The sequence below is a fragment of the Etheostoma cragini genome, chromosome 19 (assembly GCF_013103735.1).
Source record: "Etheostoma cragini isolate CJK2018 chromosome 19, CSU_Ecrag_1.0, whole genome shotgun sequence".
Lineage (NCBI taxonomy): Eukaryota > Metazoa > Chordata > Actinopteri > Perciformes > Percidae > Etheostoma > Etheostoma cragini.
In genome coordinates, this window is record NC_048425.1 from 17,164,678 (window position 1) to 17,186,510 (window position 21,833).

At 41.3% G+C, this 21,833-nt stretch overlaps 2 protein-coding genes across 5 annotated transcripts in view; both read left to right on the forward strand.

Moving 5' to 3' along the window:
* frem1a (Fras1 related extracellular matrix 1a) overlaps positions 1-7,103 on the forward strand; it is a 37,847-nt gene extending 30,744 nt beyond the window's left edge. For 2 of the 3 annotated variants that reach the window (XM_034856416.1, XM_034856417.1), the window contains 12 exons: positions 858-1,059; positions 1,353-1,497; positions 1,584-1,713; positions 1,833-1,905; positions 3,446-3,595; positions 3,839-4,047; positions 4,168-4,215; positions 4,299-4,484; positions 5,710-5,841; positions 6,299-6,414; positions 6,545-6,630; positions 6,717-7,103. In XM_034856416.1, the coding sequence (XP_034712307.1) occupies positions 858-1,059; positions 1,353-1,497; positions 1,584-1,713; positions 1,833-1,905; positions 3,446-3,595; positions 3,839-4,047; positions 4,168-4,215; positions 4,299-4,484; positions 5,710-5,841; positions 6,299-6,414; positions 6,545-6,630; positions 6,717-6,913 (1,674 nt within the window). In that variant the 3' untranslated portion in view covers positions 6,914-7,103. Of the gene's footprint in view, positions 1-857; positions 1,060-1,352; positions 1,498-1,583; positions 1,714-1,832; positions 1,906-3,445; positions 3,596-3,838; positions 4,048-4,167; positions 4,216-4,298; positions 4,485-5,709; positions 5,842-6,292; positions 6,415-6,544; positions 6,631-6,716 lie in introns of all 3 variants that reach the window. The other variant, XM_034856415.1, reaches the window with a different exon arrangement.
* A 1,256-nt stretch (positions 7,104-8,359) lies between these two features.
* On the forward strand, positions 8,360-14,588 carry LOC117934614 (leucine-rich repeat-containing protein 72). Of its 2 annotated transcripts, none has more exons than XM_034856439.1 (5): positions 8,360-8,535; positions 9,504-9,742; positions 12,247-12,438; positions 12,530-12,607; positions 14,262-14,588. In XM_034856439.1, the coding sequence occupies exons 2-5, from the start codon at positions 9,591-9,593 to the stop codon at positions 14,452-14,454; spliced, it is 615 nt and encodes a 204-aa protein (XP_034712330.1). In that variant the 5' UTR covers positions 8,360-8,535; positions 9,504-9,590; the 3' UTR covers positions 14,455-14,588. The 2 variants fall into 2 exon arrangements, with proteins under 2 accessions (XP_034712330.1, XP_034712331.1); XM_034856440.1 differs by having other exon boundaries at positions 12,256-12,438.
* Positions 14,589-21,833: the final 7,245 nt, after the last annotated feature.

The window sequence follows — 21,833 nt, forward strand, 5'->3', positions numbered from 1 at the left end:
TGGACCGAGCTTCCGTGCCTGAAAAGCGAGGCAAATGCTGAAGAGGCTTAGACCTGCCTTCTATCTCATTTCCAGGAGGGTGCGACTCCGCTGGATCCAAAAAGAAGTTTGTGTTTAGTGCAATATTTTAGTCACCTTAAATGGTATTATTCAGCATTCTGCCAACCAAGCTACCTTCTTTAGCATTTAGCTTAGCACCATTGTTACCATAGACAACACCGGCATCCTCCCCAGCTCCACCCTTTTGCCCAAAAATCGTCACGTCCGGTTTCAAAAAACCAAGATGGCGACAGCCAAAGTGTCAAACTCGAGGATTCAAAATGGCAGTCCACAAACAGCTGGATAACAACTGGGCTGTTACATCCATTATTCTTTATTACAGTCTATGCCTTTTATTGTGATCGCAACTACACACCTGTAACAAAACAGACAGACATGTACACACCTAGTACCGTTCCCAAAACTGCCTGGGTGGTAGTTTTAGCTACAGTAGGGGTCTCCAGGACCATATCAAGCCATCATGACACACAAACACACAAGGTGAAAAGAACCCCAGTTGTAAAAACTTTACGGCATTTGCTTTTATGTGCAGTCTCGATCAGCCAACAGCTCATCAAAACTCTGAAAAGTCAAGTGCAAATTTCCAAATATGACCTCCAGCTGTTCCCCGTCCCCATACTTTTACGTGATAAACGCCATGTTAGGGCATCAACCCCTATCAAACACACACTGCATGTATGTGGGAATATTAGTGTAGTATTGTCATAAGTTCTCCAGTCCAAACTACTTCCTTTTTAATGACGTTCGTGTTAAACAATCTCTTTTTTCTTAACAAAACATGCAGTATATACTTTCAGATCAAGCCTTTGGATAAGTCGTGTCCCAAGGTGGTGAAGCTGCAACCCCTTTGGAAAGTGGAACATCTGGATGATGGACGACGCGGGATCTTCGTGTCATCTCTCGAGCTGAAAGCCCAAGACAGTGATAGCAGAGAAGAAGAGTTGATTTTCTGCATTGTTCGCCAGCCCTACTTTGGTTACCTAGAAAACATTACTACAGGTTGGGAAATCCAATATATTTCAATCTTAACCTTCATGTTGTCCTCGGGTCAAGTTGACAAACCTCTACTTTCATTAATTTTTGGGGTGTCTTATTCAATTTTATAGCATATGAAGTGATTTTGAAATAGTATTGAGTAAAAGTTGACATATCCCAGTCTATGAGTATCCATTTCCTTTCATCTTAGTCTATGTAATTCCTAATTTCTGCTTTTCTAAGACAACACAAGGGTTAATCATAGCTTAACTTACTTTGTAGAATGCAAAAAACAATCTGGGTTTTTGCTCTTGCAGGTGGATTTGTACCACAACGCTTCTCTCAGATAGAGCTGACCAAGAGAACTATTGCCTACATCATCAACCCAGACATGGAGTCCCTCTCAGACAGCCTGGAGTTCACGGTGTCCGATCCTTTAGGGAACACCGGGCCCTCTCACATGTAAGAAAAAAACAAAGCATTGTCACCCGGATTTTTATGATATCTTGAATTTCACAGTCTTCGCTGTGTTATACCTTGCCTTGCAGACTTGAATTCAGCTGGTCCTCAGTGGAGCTGTCTCAGTCGGAGTACTCTGTGTGTGAGGAGCAGGGAACTGTCTCGCTGGACATCATCCGGACAGGGAACCTGGCAGAGTCTTCGTACATCACTGTCCAGGTCTGGAAGACATTTGTCATTCCAACTGCTCTTAACTCACCACATAAGTAGTCATGATGCCTTTTTTTAACAGATTTTAGGACCTTTAGAGTTTTTTGTGTCCTGTGTCTTTATTGCAGGTAAAGGAGGTGACTGCAACAGCTGGAAAAGATTTTCTTATAAGCCCCTCTTCCCTCGTTCAGTTTGATCCAGGTACGTCCTAATTAGAGGATGGATACCCGACCCGAGCGCGACGGGACCCGACGGTACCCGAAGGGCCGGGCCGGGTTCGAACAGATTTTTAGAAAGGATGCTCGGGTTCGGGTCGGGCTCGGTCACATCAGCGCGATAAGGCATTTAACATTTTGAATTTAAAACAGCTTATTATGTAGGTAATGGCGCTTGTTGCCCCGTGTGCATTGATGCGCTCACCTGTTGACATTTCCGAATGCCTTCCTACACTTGCTTAATAAACGCGGGCTTTCCACACAAACAAACGTACATGTGTCATTAGTATGAGAAACAAATGCGATTTTAACTGTGTCGGGCTCGGGTCGGGCTCGGACAGAAATATCTTAATGCCTGTCGGGCTCGGGTCGGGTTTGGTTACTGCTCTGTCCGACGCGGGCCGGGCTCGGACAGAAAAATCCGGCCCGATCCGCACTCTAGTCCTTATATGTTCCTGATCCAGAAAGAATCTTTCCTTGTATGTCCAAAACTAGTAATTTTCAGGAAATGAAAAAAATGTGAACACTTAAAATTGAGCTATATTGCTTTGACCATGTCAGATGAAATCCCTTCATCGCTGTTAATTTAAAAAAGCATAACGTGGTTTTCACCAGACAAAATAAAGTTTGGTTTACTCATAATGGTTAGTACTACTAAATCTGTATAATGATTATTGACAGTCTATTTATTTCAGATTTCCCTTCTTTTTTTCAGTATTAATCGATCCAACACCAAAGATTCTTTTGTACATTAAAATAATGTTTCCAGAATCATTTCAGTGGTACATTAACGCCTTAGAATGAGACATAATAATAATGGTAATGGCAATGTTAACGAACAGTTCCCCTCCCAACCTGTAGGGGGAACACAGAGGAAAAGTGCTTTGGTGCCTACAGTAAAGGTGCTGGTTGACAAGTAGCTAATGCTAATGCTAATGTAATTCTTGGTGGGTAACATAAGGTTACAACATCGTCAAATGCGCTCAGTTATTTTTAGTATGATTGTTTTGACCGTGGTTAAATTAATCCGTAACATTAACTGTACAGATGGACAACTAATCTAATGGTAATTTAGCTAGCTAGCTAGCACAACCTTGTCTTCTGCCTCGGTCTCCCGGCGCTGCAAGGCTTCAGTCAGATGAGAGCCGACAACAGCCCCGGGGAAACATCCTTTCTCTGGGAGTTGAAGGGGTGCGTCGTGATTCTGCCTTCTCACTCCGCAACACGGTTCATGGATCTGATTGTCGAGATATTGGTTTTGGCCCTATTGACGACACTATCATATGGACGAACTGGCACAAGGCAAAGGGAGACCAAGGACTATTTATGCAAGTAAGGTAGGGGAAAACAGGTGAAACCAATCGGGTGGGGTAGACAATCACAGTGGTGGGAAATGAACACAAAGGGAGGAAGTCAGGATCTGAAACAAGATGGAAAGGGAATACCAAATAAAACAGGAAGTGCACAACAAGACTTGATGAGACATACCACCTCCTCTTGTAAACGTGATGTTTCTGTCTACGTAGGAGTAGCAAAGAGAAGCTGGAGAAGTGAGATCATTCAGGATCACCTGGAGGAGGCGGAGGAGATGTTTGAAGTGCTGCTGGTCTCCCCTCAAGGCACAGTGATCGGCCGCAACAACAAGGCTCAGGTCACAATCAAAGACTCAGGAAGAGGTAAAAGTGTACCCCAGCTGTATAATTTTAAGATCTTATGAGATATTTTGCAATTTTGCTTCCCATTATGCCTTTTCACATGGCTACAGATTTAAGGGGATTTGACTGTATGCAATGTCCTGTATACCCATACCACCACACTATAGTTTTGTTGTAACAAGTCATAGTTTAATTAAGTCTAAAAGTCCGAGAGTTGTTATTTGCCCAAAGACGCAAATATGACTGAAACTTAAAATATCACAGGACAGCACAGGCGGAACCAGGATCGGGAGACCCCTGTTCTTGGTGGGAAAGAGATTCGTTCAGACACATACCCTCAGCATGGATCCATTCAACTAGAGAAACTTCCCCTTGGGACCGAATCTGTAATCTGGACCCGTGGCGACAGCATCTCTAGGCCTGGAGCAGATGTCCCAAATTGGAAACTCAAAGTTATGGACAACCCAAAGTCTGTAAGTACCTGTTCTTAAAGATCACCGCTGGATTTCACTTCATCAAGGTGGACATTTTCCTTTGTTGCCGTGGCTTTAAACAAGCAGCTAAAAATAAACTGGGACTGTTTGGTCTTTCAGATTGCACCTTCATCGGTTTTTCACAACGGGACGGACATTGTTTACACGGTAAGCAGCAGTCGCTGATACTTACTGATGTAAGCTTTTCAAAGCCAGAACTGTCAATATTTCTGTTGTCTCTTTAATTCCAGTATCATGGCATCATGCAAATGCAAGTACAGGACGACACTTCCGCATTGAGGAAGGGCAGAAAGGCAAACATCCGTGTGATCAGCAGGGGACCACAGCAGCAGATGTCAACCGTGCTGACTAAGTCAAAGTCAGATCCTCAAAAAAAGAGCTCAAAACCTCAAGAAACTGCACCGAATGAAGGACGCGTGAGTACAAATGTTGCTGGTCCTCTTTGGATTCTTGGAAAATGTGTGTTATGTTAAGTCAGCAAGGAGGAACTCTCTTTTGTCAGAATGTCTCATGGAGTTGCTTGATAGTTGACTAACTGCCATTTTGTATCACCTCATTCCTTTGGCTTGATGGTTGAAAGGGCTGGATTCTTCTGTTTTGCCCATACCAACCAGGCCCAACCTAACCTAACCTATCCCCTAACCCTAACCCTAACCTAACCATAACCCTTCCCACCAAGAACATTTTCAGTTCTTAAAGATGTTGCTAGGAACATTAAAATGTTGATTTAAGAGTTATGCCTCTGGAACGCTGCAATTGCTGCGTTTTCAACCTTTGGGGTGGAAGTAGCTCAGTCCGTAGGGAGTTGGGTTGGGAACTGGAGGGCTGCTGGTTCAATTCCCTGTATCGACCAAAGTAGGGACTGTAGAATGTCAATTTGTGCATGAATAGGACATGAGCATGTGTGCGTATTTCAGGCCTGTGTGTAGTGATTACTGACAAATAATTTCCCCACTGGGTAACAATATGTCATGGACAAAACAACATTGTTTCACGGATGTGACTGTTTCACAAGCATCACAGACTTAGGTCTGTAACAAAGTCAGTTAACTAAACAAAGTGACCATTGATGTTTGGTTTCACAAACAACAGTCTCCTGGGGGAAGGTTCTATGTTTGGAACTATGTCACGGATGTAACCATGTCTCAAAGTTAGGTCGGCCACAAAGTTGGGGAATTTAAATAAGACTTTTGGTCTTCCACGGGACACAAACTTTGGTCTCCTGAGTGAAAGTTCTGTGTTTTACCCATCCACACTCCCTTAACTGATTTTAAGACTCTTATACGTTATACGTATACTACCTCCCTTAAAAAATTCCCACAGCCTCTACACCGCCTTACAAGAAATGTAAATATAGACTGTTATAAGCCGTTCACAATTGACCTCTATGGGCCATATACAGTTGATGTGAATGAAAGGCTACTTGATCCCACAACGTAGTTCAGGATCAGAATGTGTGGGTTGTGTATTGATGTGGGTATCTATAAATGCATCTTTACCACTATGGGACACTTTACTACCCACTTTTCCTCAAATATGTCTCACGCTCGTTCCAAACTTTCTATGACCTATTTACAGTTTTTGGCATTCCAGTTAAAGCAACCCTAAATTAACTTTCCTTTGTATTTGCATGGCCCAAAGGCTACAGCTGATGACTCCATGCCCAAGCCCTGTGTTCCAGAACTGATGGGACTCCTGCATTTCAACCAAACTACCAATCAGCTCCTTCACTGCAACGGTGTCTCCTGGAGACCATGGGCACCAACTGATCAGGTATTATAGCTTGAGAATGAAGGAACCTACTTGTTATGAGAATGTGCTAGCCTCTTTGCATCTCTAGGAGAAAGATATCCGACCTACAGTACGCTATATTTTTTGTCTTGCGTGTTTTTATTTATATTTGGTTTGTGGACTGCCGTTTTGAAGGCTTGAGTTTGGCAAATGGCCGTCACCAACAAAGCTAATTAAGACTATCAGCTCCACACAACTCTCTCTGGATTTCTCAGGATGACTTTGTTCAGAAGATTGTGGCGTTCAGGGACTTTCCCACCCAGAAACTCGAGTGACGATAATGACCTCTTCTGAAGAGTCCATCGTGGATTTTTAATCCTCCGTGTCCTTCTTGGTTGTCATTACTTGGAATCCTCAAGTGGGCGGCAGAAACTACACACTATAGCTTTCAAGTTCAAATACAAATCAACATATCTGCCTATTTCTTTCTGAGTCACAGATGGTGAAGGCCCAGATGTGTCCTCAGGGCTGGACCTTTCATGGTGGCCACTGTTACACCCTCAGCACTGACCACAAGGCCACATGGAGCACAGCCAACAGGGCCTGCAGGGAGAGGTACAGTTTCCCAAGGAGCTGTGTGTTCAAGGATAAACAGATACATTGATGTAGAAAGAATGGACATACATGCTTTGGATTAGTTGTCCTATAAAATAGACAACTTTCCCTTTTGTCCTTTTGATTTCAGATACAAAGGCACACTAGCAAGTGTTCTCTCTAAAGCCAACATGGACTGGCTGTGGGACTTCAGCAGAAGAAAACCATTTTGGATAGGTTGAAACCTTTATTGCAACACCATTCTGTTTTACAATGTAGAGTACAGTTTTATACTCCAACTGATCTTTCTCCTACTGCTTTAGGGCTGAATGACAGGGACGGCAAAGGACGCTGGGAGTGGGCGGGCGGTGAGCCGGTCACCTACACTAACTGGAGAAAGACGCCCCCTCGGTCCAAAAGGAAGGGAAGCAAGAAGTGTGTCCTGGTGTGGAGACGGGCCAAGTGGCAAATCAGGGACTGCAAGACGGGTAGACGTCATCACTTTGTGTGTTCGATATGAACTTGAATCGAACAGTGAACTCAGCATCACAGCCGTGAGCCACTGTGTTGTTTCAAAAGGAGGATGGACTGATCATCAGGAAATTTAAACTGCAATGCCGGATTGCCGGAAAAAAAAACTTTCCAATATGGATCAAAGGAAAATTTGCTGGAACTGTTCATATCATTTATAGCGAGCAAGAATCATTGTCGACGAAGTAACCTGCTACATTTAGTGACATTGTTTACACTGCATTTATTCTTATTAACCACTGAAAGTGATGTTATATATATATATATATATATAAAGCATAAAAGAGATTACTTTTAAATGTATTTACTATATTTTCAGACAGCTACAGACTCACTGTGTGTACGGAAGAGGATTAGGGCCACTGATGAAAAATGTTTGTGAGTTCTGACTTTATTCTCAGAATTCTGACTTTTTTCTCAGGATTCTGACTTTTTTCTCAGAATTCTGACTTTAATCTCAGAATTTAAAAAAGTCAGAATTCTAAGATTAAAGTCAGAATCCCGAGAAAAAAGTCAGAACTCACATACATTTTTCACCAGTGGCCCTAATCCTCTTCTGTAATCTCTGTCAATTGGTTTGGGGTACAGCTAATTTACAAAATCTGTTTGTTGGTATTTGTCCTACAGATTCTGCAATGGTCCAAACCTAGTGTTAAGGCTTTTATTATTTAGATTGATATAGTTCTTACATTTGACATTTTCCTAAACTCAGTTTACACTTTCAGCAGATGAATTCTGCCATTTGTAGTCTAATGTGTGTCCTGTTTATTGAAATTTGGGGTGAAAGGACACTCACACAATGCACAGAAAGCAGTAGTGTTAGGGGGTGGGCCAATGGGAGCTCAACAGCAAATCTTTGCTGGGGGTTCCGGGCTAATCTGGCCAGGGACAGAACATAGGATTCCATTAGAAATGTCTTTGTTTCAACACGTTTCAAGCTCTCATTTCCTCAAATATGTTGTCAAACCTCATTATTTCCATTCATAGACATGTATATTTGGCACTCTTAATGGAAAAAACATCTAAATAAATTTCAAGATGATATCATCGTCTATTTGTGTAAATTTAGCTCAATATTAATATCAAATATTCATTTATGGAATGTAAATTCCCTTTGAAAAGATCTCATTTAATAATTTGTGGAATTCTTATGGTATTTATGTGTTTGTAGGAACTCCTGCACACTTTTATCTGATATGTTCCTGTAATAGATCATATGTGTCCAAAATAAGCCCAAGTGATGGAGTTAGTGTTATTTCTTAATCCAATAATATGCCATTGTCTATGATCAATAGACAATAGACAAATAGATAGACAAACTTTACTGACAGCAATCCGGTCACTGGTTCTAGTAAATCAAGTCTCAATGTTGACATGTCTTCACTGTTGAAGCGGGTGTTGTTGTTTTCCCCTTTCTGAGAATTCAACACCATCAATGCTATTTAGATGTGGTCCAAAGGGGCCTGCGAACCACAAGGTTCAGCAGCAATGTGATTATCCCCATCATGTGATCTACAGCCGGGGTATGAAAGAGCGCCTTTTATATAAGCTGTAAGCAGTTCTCAGAGGTTTCCATGCACTGAACACAGACACCAGATCCTCTTCAGCTCGGTAAGTCCAGCTATAACTGAGTAGATGTTGTTGTACTGCATATGTTTATGCTGCATCAAGATTCATATTTGAGTCTTTCACAAAGTAGCAGGACAACCTAATGTATCTATGATGAGTGCCAACGTGTTTTGGTTGATTACTACTGTAAATGATGAGCAAAGGTCTACACAAAACTGCTGAAAGTAGCATTGGGAACACCAGATAATCATGGAGAGCGTTGCTGCTAGGTAACATGTTAAATGCACCAGTAGCTGCTTCCACATGTGCATAACTCAAATAATTTAACCAGAGAGCAGCACTATTTTAAATAATCTTAACCTTAATATTAGTCTTACTCCAGATTACTCCATTTGCTGAACTCCTTTTAGAATTAGGAGGGCTTGGAGGTGACATGACATACTCTTTGGCGGCAGATTTAGGAGGTCAACATGTTCTGTTCCTAGTGTTTGTGATGAACAAAGCTCATGCCTTTATGCTAAGCTAGGCTAGCCATGTCCTGATTCCAGCTCTGTTGAGAATTATTTACATTTTACTTCTCTCACTTAGACAGAAAGTATATTGAAATATTCATTTTAATCAAGAAAGTCCACCTTTCAGCGACCCTTTGTAATGTCAGTGTGACGTATTTGTTAAAAATTGAACCTGTTGTATAGCAGTGTTTCTCAGAAGATCTCAGAGTTATTTTCTCCAGACGGTAAAATGTGGGGAGTGGTTGTAAAATCCCAATCCTCCCATTTGTCTTGAACACATACATCTCTTATGGGAGAACATTTGTGGCTTGCATCAGTCAGAAATGCCAGAAATTGCGAATACAGCTGGAAGAAGTAATGTTAGAGTAATTTTAGCATTACACTGAGTAGGCGTTCATAATGTTATGTTCACCCTTTATGGGCAAACTGGAAATGTATTATACAATGTAAGGCTGTAGAATTAAATGTGTCATTTGTCTGTACTGTCGTTTATTCAAGGTTTGACCATGACATAATCATCTGGCTCCTCTCCTAATTTCCATTAAAACAAGTGGAGAGGAACTAAAGAAGAAGAAGTTTTTTGTCATGGATCCTCATTCTTCGGGCCAACCCAGCCAACCCATCTTTCAGTGGCTTTCTTTTGCTCACCAGGGCCTGACCGAAATCCCCAATGAAGCCATTCTAACCCAGACAGACACACTTGAGGTGCTGGATCTGAGTTACAATCGGCTGGAGGAGTATCCTTTTCGTAATAACCAGAAATTTAAGGACCAAAAAACAACTGTGTCTAGTGGCTCTATTGGGCTCTATGTGGTTAGCTAAATGCTACTATACGTTGTTACAACGTAGGAAGTTGTGTACGCGATATGCTTGGTGTTCAAGTGACTAAGTGATGGTAGCTGCTAGGCCAAAAAACATAGGAGCCACCAAGGCTAACAATTTAGCAAGCTAGCAAGCCATGCTACATGGTTGTCAAACAAAGGTTTCTGCACCTGTAGAAGCTACAAATCTGTATGAAATCAACCTTGTTTTATGAAAAACATGATTTATCCGCAATCGTGTAGAAAAAACTACACTACCCGCAATCCAAAATCTCTATTAATGCTTATGCAGACGCTCCACTCAGAGCTCTAGCCTATGTCATTGCAGCCTAACGCGTCGTACCCGATGAGAGTTAAGTCCGACCGTCTCTAGTTGAGTTTTTTCCGGCATTATATGTCATACTGAAATTTGTGAAATCCATAAAATAATACACTCATCAAAAACTATAACATTAGATTGAAATCAGTTCAAAAAGTTTTAGCTATCTACGGTATGGTTGTTTGATTGCTAACGTTAGCTCAAAACGCCACTCAACTGACAACCTTTGTTGTGTTCGAGGCTAACTTGTAGCTTGTAACTTGTAACTTGTAGGGATTGTAGGGGTTTGTACACGGTGCAGGGATGATTGATTGAGGCAGGTCAAAAGCAAATTACATAGAAGTGCAAATGTGATGAGATAAAAGGATGAATTAGCATTTCCATTTCCTTTCTTGAGACAAGAGTTCAAATTTTGGCTATGTTTCGGAGATGAAAGAGACACAAAAAATTGGACTAAGAGTACACAGAAGATCTAGATCTTCTCTTCTCAATCTACGTAGATCTAGATCTAGATTGAGAAGATGAGGATAAGGCACCCAGGTTAACTGCAGACAATTGTTTGACATCCAGTTTGTAATTGGATTAAAACAATTGTTCAACACAGCAACTTTATATAGTTCATCATACAAGTAATAGGAGATTTTCTAGTTTCTAAAACTACTGGTAACCTTACAGAGTGGTAACATACAGTATGTATAGAGAATAAAATGGATCCTAAGTCCCTCATGTGGGCCCCACATAGCAAAGTAGCACTCCACGACGTAAATTCCCCTGAAAAAGTCCTATCTCAAAGATCGGAGAACTACTCCAGTGCAGTTCCTGAAACTCCCAGGTGGTTTTGCCTATTGATTAGGTTAAATTGGGGTCCAATAAAACCAAGACTGAACAAACTCTAGTATCTGAAGCCATCAAAACATTGTTTGAGACCTAAAGTAGAGCTGTTATAGTGAAAGCGCCGGACGGAGCCCCGGTGCCGTTGCCAAACGGCCTCGGGGAAGGAACTTGTTTTGGTGAAACGTGTATGTTCGATGGTTGGACGGATAGTCGCCACGAGCGGGTGCTGTGATCACCTAGTGATAGGGAGTGGAACAGTGTAAAAATATTGTAATTTAGTGCTGTCAAACGAATAAAATATTTAATCATAGTCATAGTTAACTAGCAATTTGTATCTATTCTATATGTCCCTTGATTTCTTTTTGTCCCATCATTTTTTCTCATTTTAATGCTCTTATCAACATGGAACATTGAATAGAACGCCACATGATTAAACCGCCATGTTGCCTAGTAAATAGAAGTCTTTGGGAAGTCAAGCTATAATAATGTTTAGGTATGATGATGCGTTGGCCATTACCCTACTGTACATTACTGCGTTGACCTCTACTATGTTAAAGCACTTTGAGTAGTCGTTAAAACTAGAAAAACCTTATATAAATACATTCCATTTACATTATTTGCTGGATTTCAAACTGCACGACACTGCGTATTTTGAGACCATGACATCTTATTGCTGTATGTGACATAAAACGCAGATGCTGACAATCTTTCTGCAGTTGCATTGAAAATAATTTAGATACTCATAAGGATTTCTAAATTATTTTTTCAAGATAGTAAGTCTGAACCAAAATTATTGGGTGATTGGATGATTGGGTCCTGAGCATGTGTGTAGTGATTGCTAACAAGCAGAGTGTACATTGTAATTTCCCCAGTAAACAGTATAATATATATATTATTTTTATTAATAAATCTCCACATGTAGGAAGAAACTGACAGGGCTAGTGTTTGTGGAAGATAGTGTCAATGTTTCAAGGTGCAATATAAATTTTTTTGTGTCTAAGATGATGTCAGGATGACTGATAGAAACTGACAGATAGATGTCAGTATATTATATGCTGAAAATATTAGTATTATGAAGGGTGTTTCTGGGTGTGTGCGGAAACACCTCCATGAAGTCCAAGTTTATACCCCTTTTTTATTTACTATATCTTTTGTGTCAACATCTTATAGGACACTACCTCCCAGAAACCTACATGATGTATATTAATATATCCTTCTATAGAGACTGACAATCCAGTATGAGATGGGTGTGTTGTCCTTCATTCAGTCCTTATTGGAACCCGGCTCTGCTGGGTCAGCTGGAGAAGCTCAGCACCCTGATCCTGGACTGCAACAACTACACATCTCACATCAAGTTCCCCTACATGCCAAGTGTCACCACAGTGTGCATCAACAAGAACAAGATCAACAATCTGCCCGTGTTCGTGGAAGAAATCCGACGGAAGTTCCCGAACATAAAGTGAGCCTGGGATTGTAATTACATCCGTTAAAAGAAAACCATAAATTGTATTCCTTCCTGCTTTATGCTTCTACGTTCTCTTCTAATGCAGGATTCTCAGTATGATGAACAACGAGGCAGCACCTAGCTATTTCAACGGGGGAAGTCTGACCCAGTACAAAGACTACAGGTGAGGTCCTTTTCAGCACCTGAACAGTTTTGCAAATGTGGTCACTTAAACTAGAACCAAAATCAAGGATTTTCTGGGAATTTTGGGGTTTAGCTACCTGGAGGGACTCTTTAGTGTCAAAGAGCCACCAAATCCAGACCATTGGTGCACGTCTCTGTCTCTGTCCGCGATTTTTACTTCTGCTATGGCGCCCCCATCTGATTCATTAGTGCAATTACACGGTACCAGAACACCCCGAAATTAGTCAAAATTAGACTTATGGTGTCTGAGAAATGTAGCAATGTATTTACTATTTATGGACAATCAGTGTGTCATTGCATCCGTACTTTAAGGACAACAACAACTATACATCAACAACATACACATTAACAGAATACTATTGGGCATTGTTCGGTTTTTATTGACAGCTGAAGAAATGAAAGGGGTGAGAGAGGGAGAGAGAGAGAGAGAGAGAGAGAGAGAGAGAGAGAGAGAGAGAGAGAGAGAGAGAGAGAGAGAGAGAATGACATGCAGTTACATTTAGATTTAACATTCAACTCATATGGTTAACGTATGCATATAACATGTTGTTTTAAATGTGAGAAAGATGCCCTAACTGGAAAGAAAGTGAGCTAAATACTTAAACTATATCAGGTATAAGTGTAAGAAATATTGTAAAGAGAATTCATCAGTGCAACAGACATCCATCAATTTCAAATATAGAATTGTAAAAGAACTGATTGCTCATATTACAAGATTTTCAACTGTATTGGACCTGAATTTCTTCGGGTGCAGGTGCATAGTGTGCCTTCCACGTCACAGCCCAGGGGGGTCGGACTGAAGGGGAAAAGGGGACTGAGAATATAGGGTCCTCATGCAAGAAGGGGGCCCAAAAAGATTCTAGAATTAATAGTCTTGGATGCGGGGAGGGCCCATAGAGTACGCCTGTGTACAGGGTCAACAATTTTGTGCTATGCGGCCCTGTCACAACCACACCAGCAGAAAAATCTTCAATATGCATCCTGTTATTGGAAATGTGTATTCTCTTTATTTGTAAACCTTGTGTAATGTAATCTGAGAGTATTTCATTATGTTGTGGAAATGTGCACACCCATGTTCTGGAAGCAAATTAGGGACGTAAGTATTTAAGTTTTAACAACTATTCAATACTTTCAAAATGATTTTTACACTGTATGTATCTTAATTTATTAGTTCTGTATTCACGTGTTTCAAATTGAAAAATTGAATTTTCTCGATCTGCAATTTCAAAAGTTGAATAAAACATTTTTTTTTTTAAGGGTCATAAATTAAGATCCAAAACCCTGAAAAAAAAATCTTTGGTTCAGTTTGCTCAAATTGGAGTGGTGAAATTTCCAAAATAAAGCTCAGTGTTCTAACATTTTGTTTCAAAGAGGCAAATTCAGGACAAATACATTCAGATACATAGTTTTTAAAGAACAATATGTCAATATTGGGTATTCAGTGGGTATTCAAATGTAAATACTTCAGTCCTTATTTGCTGACTTACATGCCATGTTCCCACTTTGTTCCGGAGTTGCACTCCGTGTCCATAGGGCTCATTTTTCAAACTTGTAATTCTAGCACTCAACAGAAAACATTTACATGCACTTCTTTAAATCAAGCCTCTCAGATGTGATTGCCTTTGCCTCCTCAGACAGTACGTCATCAGTCAGATCCCAGGCCTGGAGATCCTGGACGACACTGAGGTCCTGGAGAAGGAGAGAGCCCAGGCTAGAAAAACCTACCGACTGCAGCAGAGCAGTCACAGCAGCAGAAAGAGACGGGGGGACTCCTCGAAAAAAACCACACTCGTGCAGAAAAAGTCAAATACTGTCATAAGCCAATAGGATAATATACATTTACATAACATGACACTCTCAGCATTATAACCCACATTGTGTGTTCTGTAACTGCTTGTTTTAACATATATTTGGAGCAGGAGGCCCCCACTGAGGTAAATATTCAAATCCAAACACCAGGTATAGCTGCACTATTTAATTAAAAAATGTAGGTGGACAATTTTGTCTCTAGTGTCTTTGGACAGCTCTTTGGTCTTGGCCATGTTAGTAGTTGGATTCTTACTGATTGTATGGGGTGGACAGGTGTCTTTATGCAGCTAATGACCTCAAACAGGTGCATCTAAGTTAGGATAATAAATGTAGTGGAGGTGGACATTTTGAAGGCAGACTAACAGGTCTTTGAGGGTCAGAATTGTAGCTGATAGACCGGTGTTCAAATACTTATTTGCAGCTGTATCATACAAATAAATAGTTAAAAAATCATGCATTGTGATTTCTGGATGTTTTTTTATAGAGTATGTCTCTCACAGTGGACATGCACCTACGATGACAATTTCAGACCCCTCCGTGATTTCCAAGTGGGAGAACTTGCAAAATAGCAGGGTGTTCAAATTCTTATTTTCCTTAATGTATATGTATGTGGTGCCATCTTTGGTGCTCCCACTAGGGAGAGACAGAGTTAAAGAGAGAGCCCCAGTGAATGCAGGGTTCACTGGGGTTTATGAAATAAGGGTTAGAAATAATTTCACAGCTGCAGCAGTGAGAAGATCGACAGAAAATTACTTGACAACTTCTATATTTTGATAATCAAACAATTTGACATTTCAAGAAAAAGTGCCAAGATTGATAGTTGCAGGTTCTCAAAAGTGTGAAGTTTGTCTCACATTTTAATGAGCATCATTTTAAAGAAAATTAAAAATAGATTTCAAAAAAATCTTTACTCCAAGTCCACTTATTAGAAGCACCTAAAGCATTCCATTCATGTATACCAATGCAATATCAGAGAAACGGTTAAGAGGACAAGATGTCCTCACCTTTAGTCAATAGTAGCCAAGGTAGTAGGTCAAGCTCAAAAAAAGCTGGGAACTACATTTGCCAGACCCCATAAAGCATAGACCTGAGAACCACTCGAGATATTATGTAACTGTCTTTGACATAGTGTGCACAAATGCAGATCAGCACTTTCAGTTCTACAACATGCAACACAAAAGCTTCTAGTCAGTTTCATATCATCAGCGTTCTGGCCAAAGTTTGCCACATGATTTCGTTGATCACATGAACAGGGACTGCAGTCTCTAACCCCTCATTTTCCCTGCAGAAACCAGTCCTGGGTCTGCTTTTCTGTGCTTCCCAAAGCTTCTGTTCACAGAGCAACTTCTCAAACCTCTTGCAGGCCTCTCCAAACTGTTGGCAGCTGTCTCTATGGCTAAATAGGCTACTTTGCAGTGGAGTAGCCAAATGGCATTGTTGTATCACCTGGCGACCTGGCACAATGGGCCAAATGAAAGTATCAGTAGTCTTTGTTACACACGAGCCTTTTCAGGTCTGGCTTGTACTCAGCTGTGGCCACTCGAAGCAACTCTTTCACGTGTGTGTCGGTAAGAACAAAACAATGCTTTGACTTTAAGTTGCTGCAGACATCGACATTAATTTGAGTGCAGCCTGTTCAACATCTGTGCGACATCTGTCCATGGTTCCTTCTCTCGACCCAGATTTCAGAGCTCTCTCTTCTGAAGAAGGGTCTGGAATAGCTGGAGCTTGTTGACAAATGTGAAAACACTTTGCACCAGGTCGGGCAAGTCATCATTGCAGATCTACATTCAGTTTGTTAAGATGATGCAGCATGTTGACCAGAAACCCCACATCTGAAATCCACTTGGGGGTCACACAGCAGAGGGTATTCCTAATGTTTCTCTCCCAGAAACGGCTTCACTGGGTTCAACATTTCAAAAAAAGCAGGACAGCATGTCTTGAAAGCTATCTTCCATTGCAGTGGAGACCAGATCCCTAGGAAGATCTCCATCAAGTTCAGCAATGAGGTATTTCAACTGTCTCTGATTGAGAGCATGAGTGCGAATAAAATTCATAATTTCTAGCATTGGTTTCACGACGTGGTCCAAGTCCAACTTCTTAGACACCAGATGCTCTTGGTGGATGATGCAGTAAAACGTCCAAAAAGTTGCCTTCTCAGCAACAGTCACGAGTGTCTCTTCCAGGCCGATGCCACGGGTCCTGTCTTTTAACGGCAAAATGTCAAGCAGCTCTTCCTCAATTGTGCCGTCTCCTGACACAGACCGTCCAAATATCGCCAACTGAGGCTTATCTTTAATATCACAACTCTCATCCAAAGCAATATTGAACTAGAGGCATTTGTCAAACTGTGTTTTAATGGAGTTGTTAACATCCGATATTGTGCCGTGAGAGCTGCAGGTCTGACACAGAGCGCTTAAAATTGTCATTTTCAGGCGCGAGGATAGCGATGACATCTTTGAGGTATGTCTTCACAAAGTCCCCTTCACTGTATGGTTTTTTATCATGAGCAGTGTTCCATGCTAACTGATATGATGCTAATATGACCGTCTATGGGTGCTTCGCGAATTTTCCAAAAAGCTGAGTCCGCTTCTCTGACTGCCGTTTCCAGGTGTTCAAGTCTCGCAAATCAAGCGGAAAGGCTTCCCATTTCGTTCCACAAAAATCTACACAGCAGGTTTATTTTTACTTATACTTTTTTTAACCCAGCCGCTCAGTAAGAGCCTCACAGGCATAGTCAAAGAGCCACATGCAGCCACCCCTGGTATATTGTATTAGGATGCAGTACTTTACAAAGTTAGCCAAGTGAGAGACAAAAGGTCTGTCTATCTTGTGAAATGTGGACCCGTTGTTATCCTGTTGAACCATTCCAACTTCATACCTCATGCTTTGTTTAGTAAGAAAACCTTTTGCACAGTGTTCTTTGCAATGCCTCGGGGTTTCCATATCAACTCTCCTCTCTCTACTCTTTGTTATCTTATCTGAGTTCCTTCCTCTGCTTGTGCTCAACCCCCTGCTTTGGTACTGGGTGTTCTTTCTTTACCCCCCTTCTTATGTCTTCGAAATCCTTTCTGTTTTTTTCCCCCAAAACTCCCATTGTTAGCCAGTCTTTGACTGTGAGGAGTGTTTCCTAGCAGATGCCAGGCATGAGATCTGCTGTGCCAAACTGGCCACTTACATGGAGCATGAGGCCCAGCTGGGAGACCTGGACTATTCCCTGCAATGTGTGTCACTACAGAAAAACAAACTCTCTTTATCTCGTGGACTTGGAAATGGAATGCAACACCGTAGAAGTTCTAATTATTGCAACAATTCTTTAGAGACAAATGGGCGGCCTATCACAGACATATGGTATCTATCAGAAAGGGACATTATGAAAACTTTTTACAGAACATGTAATGCCGACATTATGTTTTGGGTGATTTAGAAACAGTGTCATAGGTAAAAAGTCCTAAAACCTAGAAATGAGTTCACTTTTTAGCATTTCCCATTCCCTCATCTGGAAGACAATGGTTTTTTGGTTAGATGCCTGAATTAAGACTTCCTTAACATTCTCAACATTAAGCTGCAAAATAAACAGTAAAACAACATAAAAGTGGCAAAACCCACATCTTCCAAATTTGAAGTTGCGTCACAGATGCAGATTACGTTACACATTCATCTGAGTGTCAAGTTTAAAGTGAATCCGGCTGTGTGATGTAACAAGTATGTGTGCACCCCCAAGTGTCATGTAGGGGGTGGGAGGTGTTGTCCATGATGGATGTCAGCTTAACTACCATCCTCCTCTCCCCTACTTTCTCTATGGGGTCCAGAAGACAGTCCAGGACAGAGCCCGCTCTCCTGATCAGTCTATTGAGTCTGCTCCTGTCCCGGTCCGAGCTGCCCCCCCTCCAGCAGACCACAGCATAAAGGATGGCAGAGGCCACCACAGAGTCATAGAAAGTCTGAGGAGAGTCCTGCACACTCCAAAGGACCTGAGTCTCCTCAGCAGATGGAGGACTCTGGCCCTTCTTGTAGCATGCAGAGTGTCAGTCCGGGGGGGGGGGTTACAGTGTGCTGCTGAAGGAACTGCTCAGGACCCCACAGTGTAATGTAGGGGGTGAGAGGTGTTGTCCATGACGGATGTCAGCTGCCCCACTTTCTGTATGTGGTCCAGAGGACAGTCCAGGACGGAGCTTGCTCTCCTGATCAGTCGATTGAGTCCGCTCCTGTCCCGGTTGTTTGTGTGGTTCTTTTATTGTGTGGTCCAATACATTTATCACAAACGTCAAGCCACTCTTTCTTCTCTAGAACAATGTGTTAGAGTTGCTTCTTTTCATAGTGTCTTTCTGTGTCAATAGGATCCATTTGTGAATGTATGTACAGTATAAAGTTGTCCATAACATTAAAAGCTTGTTTTCTGGAAATATACTGTATGTTAAGTAAAATTCAGATTTTCTCCCAGTACAGACACGACATGCAGCCACTTTCCATTCACCATCATCACATTGGCTGACAATACAGCTGTGGTGGGCCTGATCTTAGACAACAATGGCAAGGCCTACCTAAAAGGAGAGGAGAACCTGACCCGCTGATGTCTGGATAATTGTCAGGACAACAATTCAAGGACATTTACACGAGCTTTGAAATCTTATGTGAGAAATACAATTGATTGATTGGTTGATTGATTGATTGATTGATTAGTTGTTGAATACACTTTCTTTGCTTGCTTGGTGTTATGTGTTTCTTGTATTTATGACCTGGACTTTGGAGAGAGTGCTTAACCAAGAGTCATTAGGCAGGAAAGCATGCTTGAAACCAGTGATTGACACCCACACCCACACTCACACACACACACACACACACACACACGCACACACATTAAACACTAGTTCACAGACAGAGGCTGGCTGCTGAAAAAATGGAAACTGTAGCTTCCTTCCCTCCATTCAACAGCCGAAAATACCTTTTTTACACACACACACACACACACACACACACACACACACACACACACACACACACACACACACACACACACACAAATTCTCACATAGAAAACAAGCAACTAGTATACATTATGTTCTTTGGAAGTCGACACAAACACAACAACAACCAATTCGGCTCTTGCCGGAATATTCTTATTTTTTGTGATAAAATTATTATTATTATTTTTAATTAAAAAAACATAAACATTTACAAACAGTTACAGCAATACTCTGAGACATAGGACATAGCGTCCAAGGACCAACAAAATGTTTTTTTTTAAACTCAGAGAGGGAAAACGGGAGGGAGGGAGACAAAACAACACATGCAGAAACAGACACACACAAACACACATAAACAGACACACACAAAACAAGGGACCAAGCACCGGCGCAAGTTAGAGTTGCACAGAGTCTGCAATAATTCGCCAAGTGTTTTTCCCGGTACTTCATTGATCCGCGCCGTGGAAAGTTCCATGTACACTACATCGAAGAAGGAAAGGGTCTACGATTGGACGGACAGGTCGTGGGGTGGTTTCCAACGGGTTGCGATCCTTTTCTGCAAGTCCAGCAAACACAGCGCATTTCTGGGTCCCAGAGACCTGAAAGGCTGACAGGTCATTAAGGTCAATCTCATGAAGACACTGACAGTAACAGGCACAGTAACATTAAACAGGGCGGAAATTGTGGATGCAATGTTGTTCCAGAATGGTCTGGGTTGGGTGATACTTCTGGAATGCTAGACCATACATCTTGCCAGTCAAGCTTGATAGCAAGGTGTGGGCAACCAAGTGGCCCGATCCTCTCAACAGGATCACTAAGAACTGATAAAGCCTCGGTACCATTCCACAGGTTTTAGCCTGCACAGTAAAAAACTTCCAAACAGGATGGAGGGATAAAGGCCTCTGCCAGTGGACACTTTGTGCCTTGAGTGCCGACCTTAACTGGAGATAAAAGAAGAACGTGGCAGACTAAATGCATTTTGTAAGATAGGGGAGAGTAACAAGCTAACCTCGTTAAAAATGTCATTGTTCCCATTGTGGAGCTGATATCAGCCTCCCACCAATCAGGAGCGCTGTATTATTGAATAATGGGGGGAAGGTGTACCAGTTACAAGCTATATGGCAGTATGTTTCAGCTAACCTCCAAGTTTTGACAATATGACAGATAATGGGGCCGCAGCGTAGCTGGCACTGTATATTAGAAATACTGGCAAAGAGAGCCAGTTGGCAGAGTGTGGCGGCGCAACTCTTGTTAAAAGTTAACCATGATGCTCTTCTGTTAGCTTTCTGCTGTAGCATCAAGCTAAAGTCAGTGACAATACATCTGCCATTCTGACAAAAAAACACTGGTTTGTTGAAGTTTTCTCCACACTGTACATGTTCCACTCAAACAGAGAAGCAATTGCCATTTTTAAATGTGCATTCACAGGCATTTTAAGGGTTCTTTTCATTATCTCTCCATCCACAGTGAAACAGCAAAATGATCTATTTTCATGGATCTCTGTTACTTCTGTTACTGTAGTTCTCATTCACATATTTTTCTGTTTCTGTTCTGTCCTGTTATCTGGAGCACGGCGTGACGCTGGGAAGAGAACAGGCGCCCCTGGACTGTGGGAAACCAACACCATTGACGCTTTATTGTGACTATAGAGCTTTATCTCATTCTACATTGTATTACAAGAGCTGTTGTAGAAAGCTCATTGGTCTGTACTGATGCTGTGAGGACTGTACAACTGATTATACTTGCAAGTAAACCTAACTTTCTTATAAACTTCAGTGTCTATTCTTGATAATGAAAATATTCCAACACCATGGGCTGTTTCATCAAATTTGAAACAAAGATGTGGTTTGTGACAGGTTTAGCTTCTGAAACGTGACTGTCCCAATAAGCTGTGTAAATGTAGCTGCAGGCTAGTCTTTAGGCATACATCTTAAGACGCTTACTCTGATCTAACACAGACAGGACACACTTAGGTGATGAGTATGTTCCCAAGCATGAAGAAAGAAAATGTAATTATAAGCAAGCAAAGGAGATTCTATTACAATCCAAATTAAAGCTCTGATGCTAACGTATTTCTTGTCAAACATTCAATCTCTTCCTTATATTTTTCTTTAATAGCAGAGAGCAGTGTAAGTAATTAAGTAAGTAAGTAAAGTTTATTTATAAAGCGCTTTTCTCAGATAAAAATCACAAAGTGCTGTACAAAAGAGTAAGTAAAAACAAAACAAACAGTATAAAATGTATATAAATATATAAAATTAAAATGACACTAGCAAAAACCCATCAACCAAAAGCCTTCTTAAACAGACATGTTTTCAGATCATTTTTGAACAGAACAGTGTTTGCAGTACACAAGGACAGGGGCAGGGCGTTCCACAGTCTGGGAGCAATAGACTGAAATGACATGTCCCCTCGGGTCTTATAACGGGT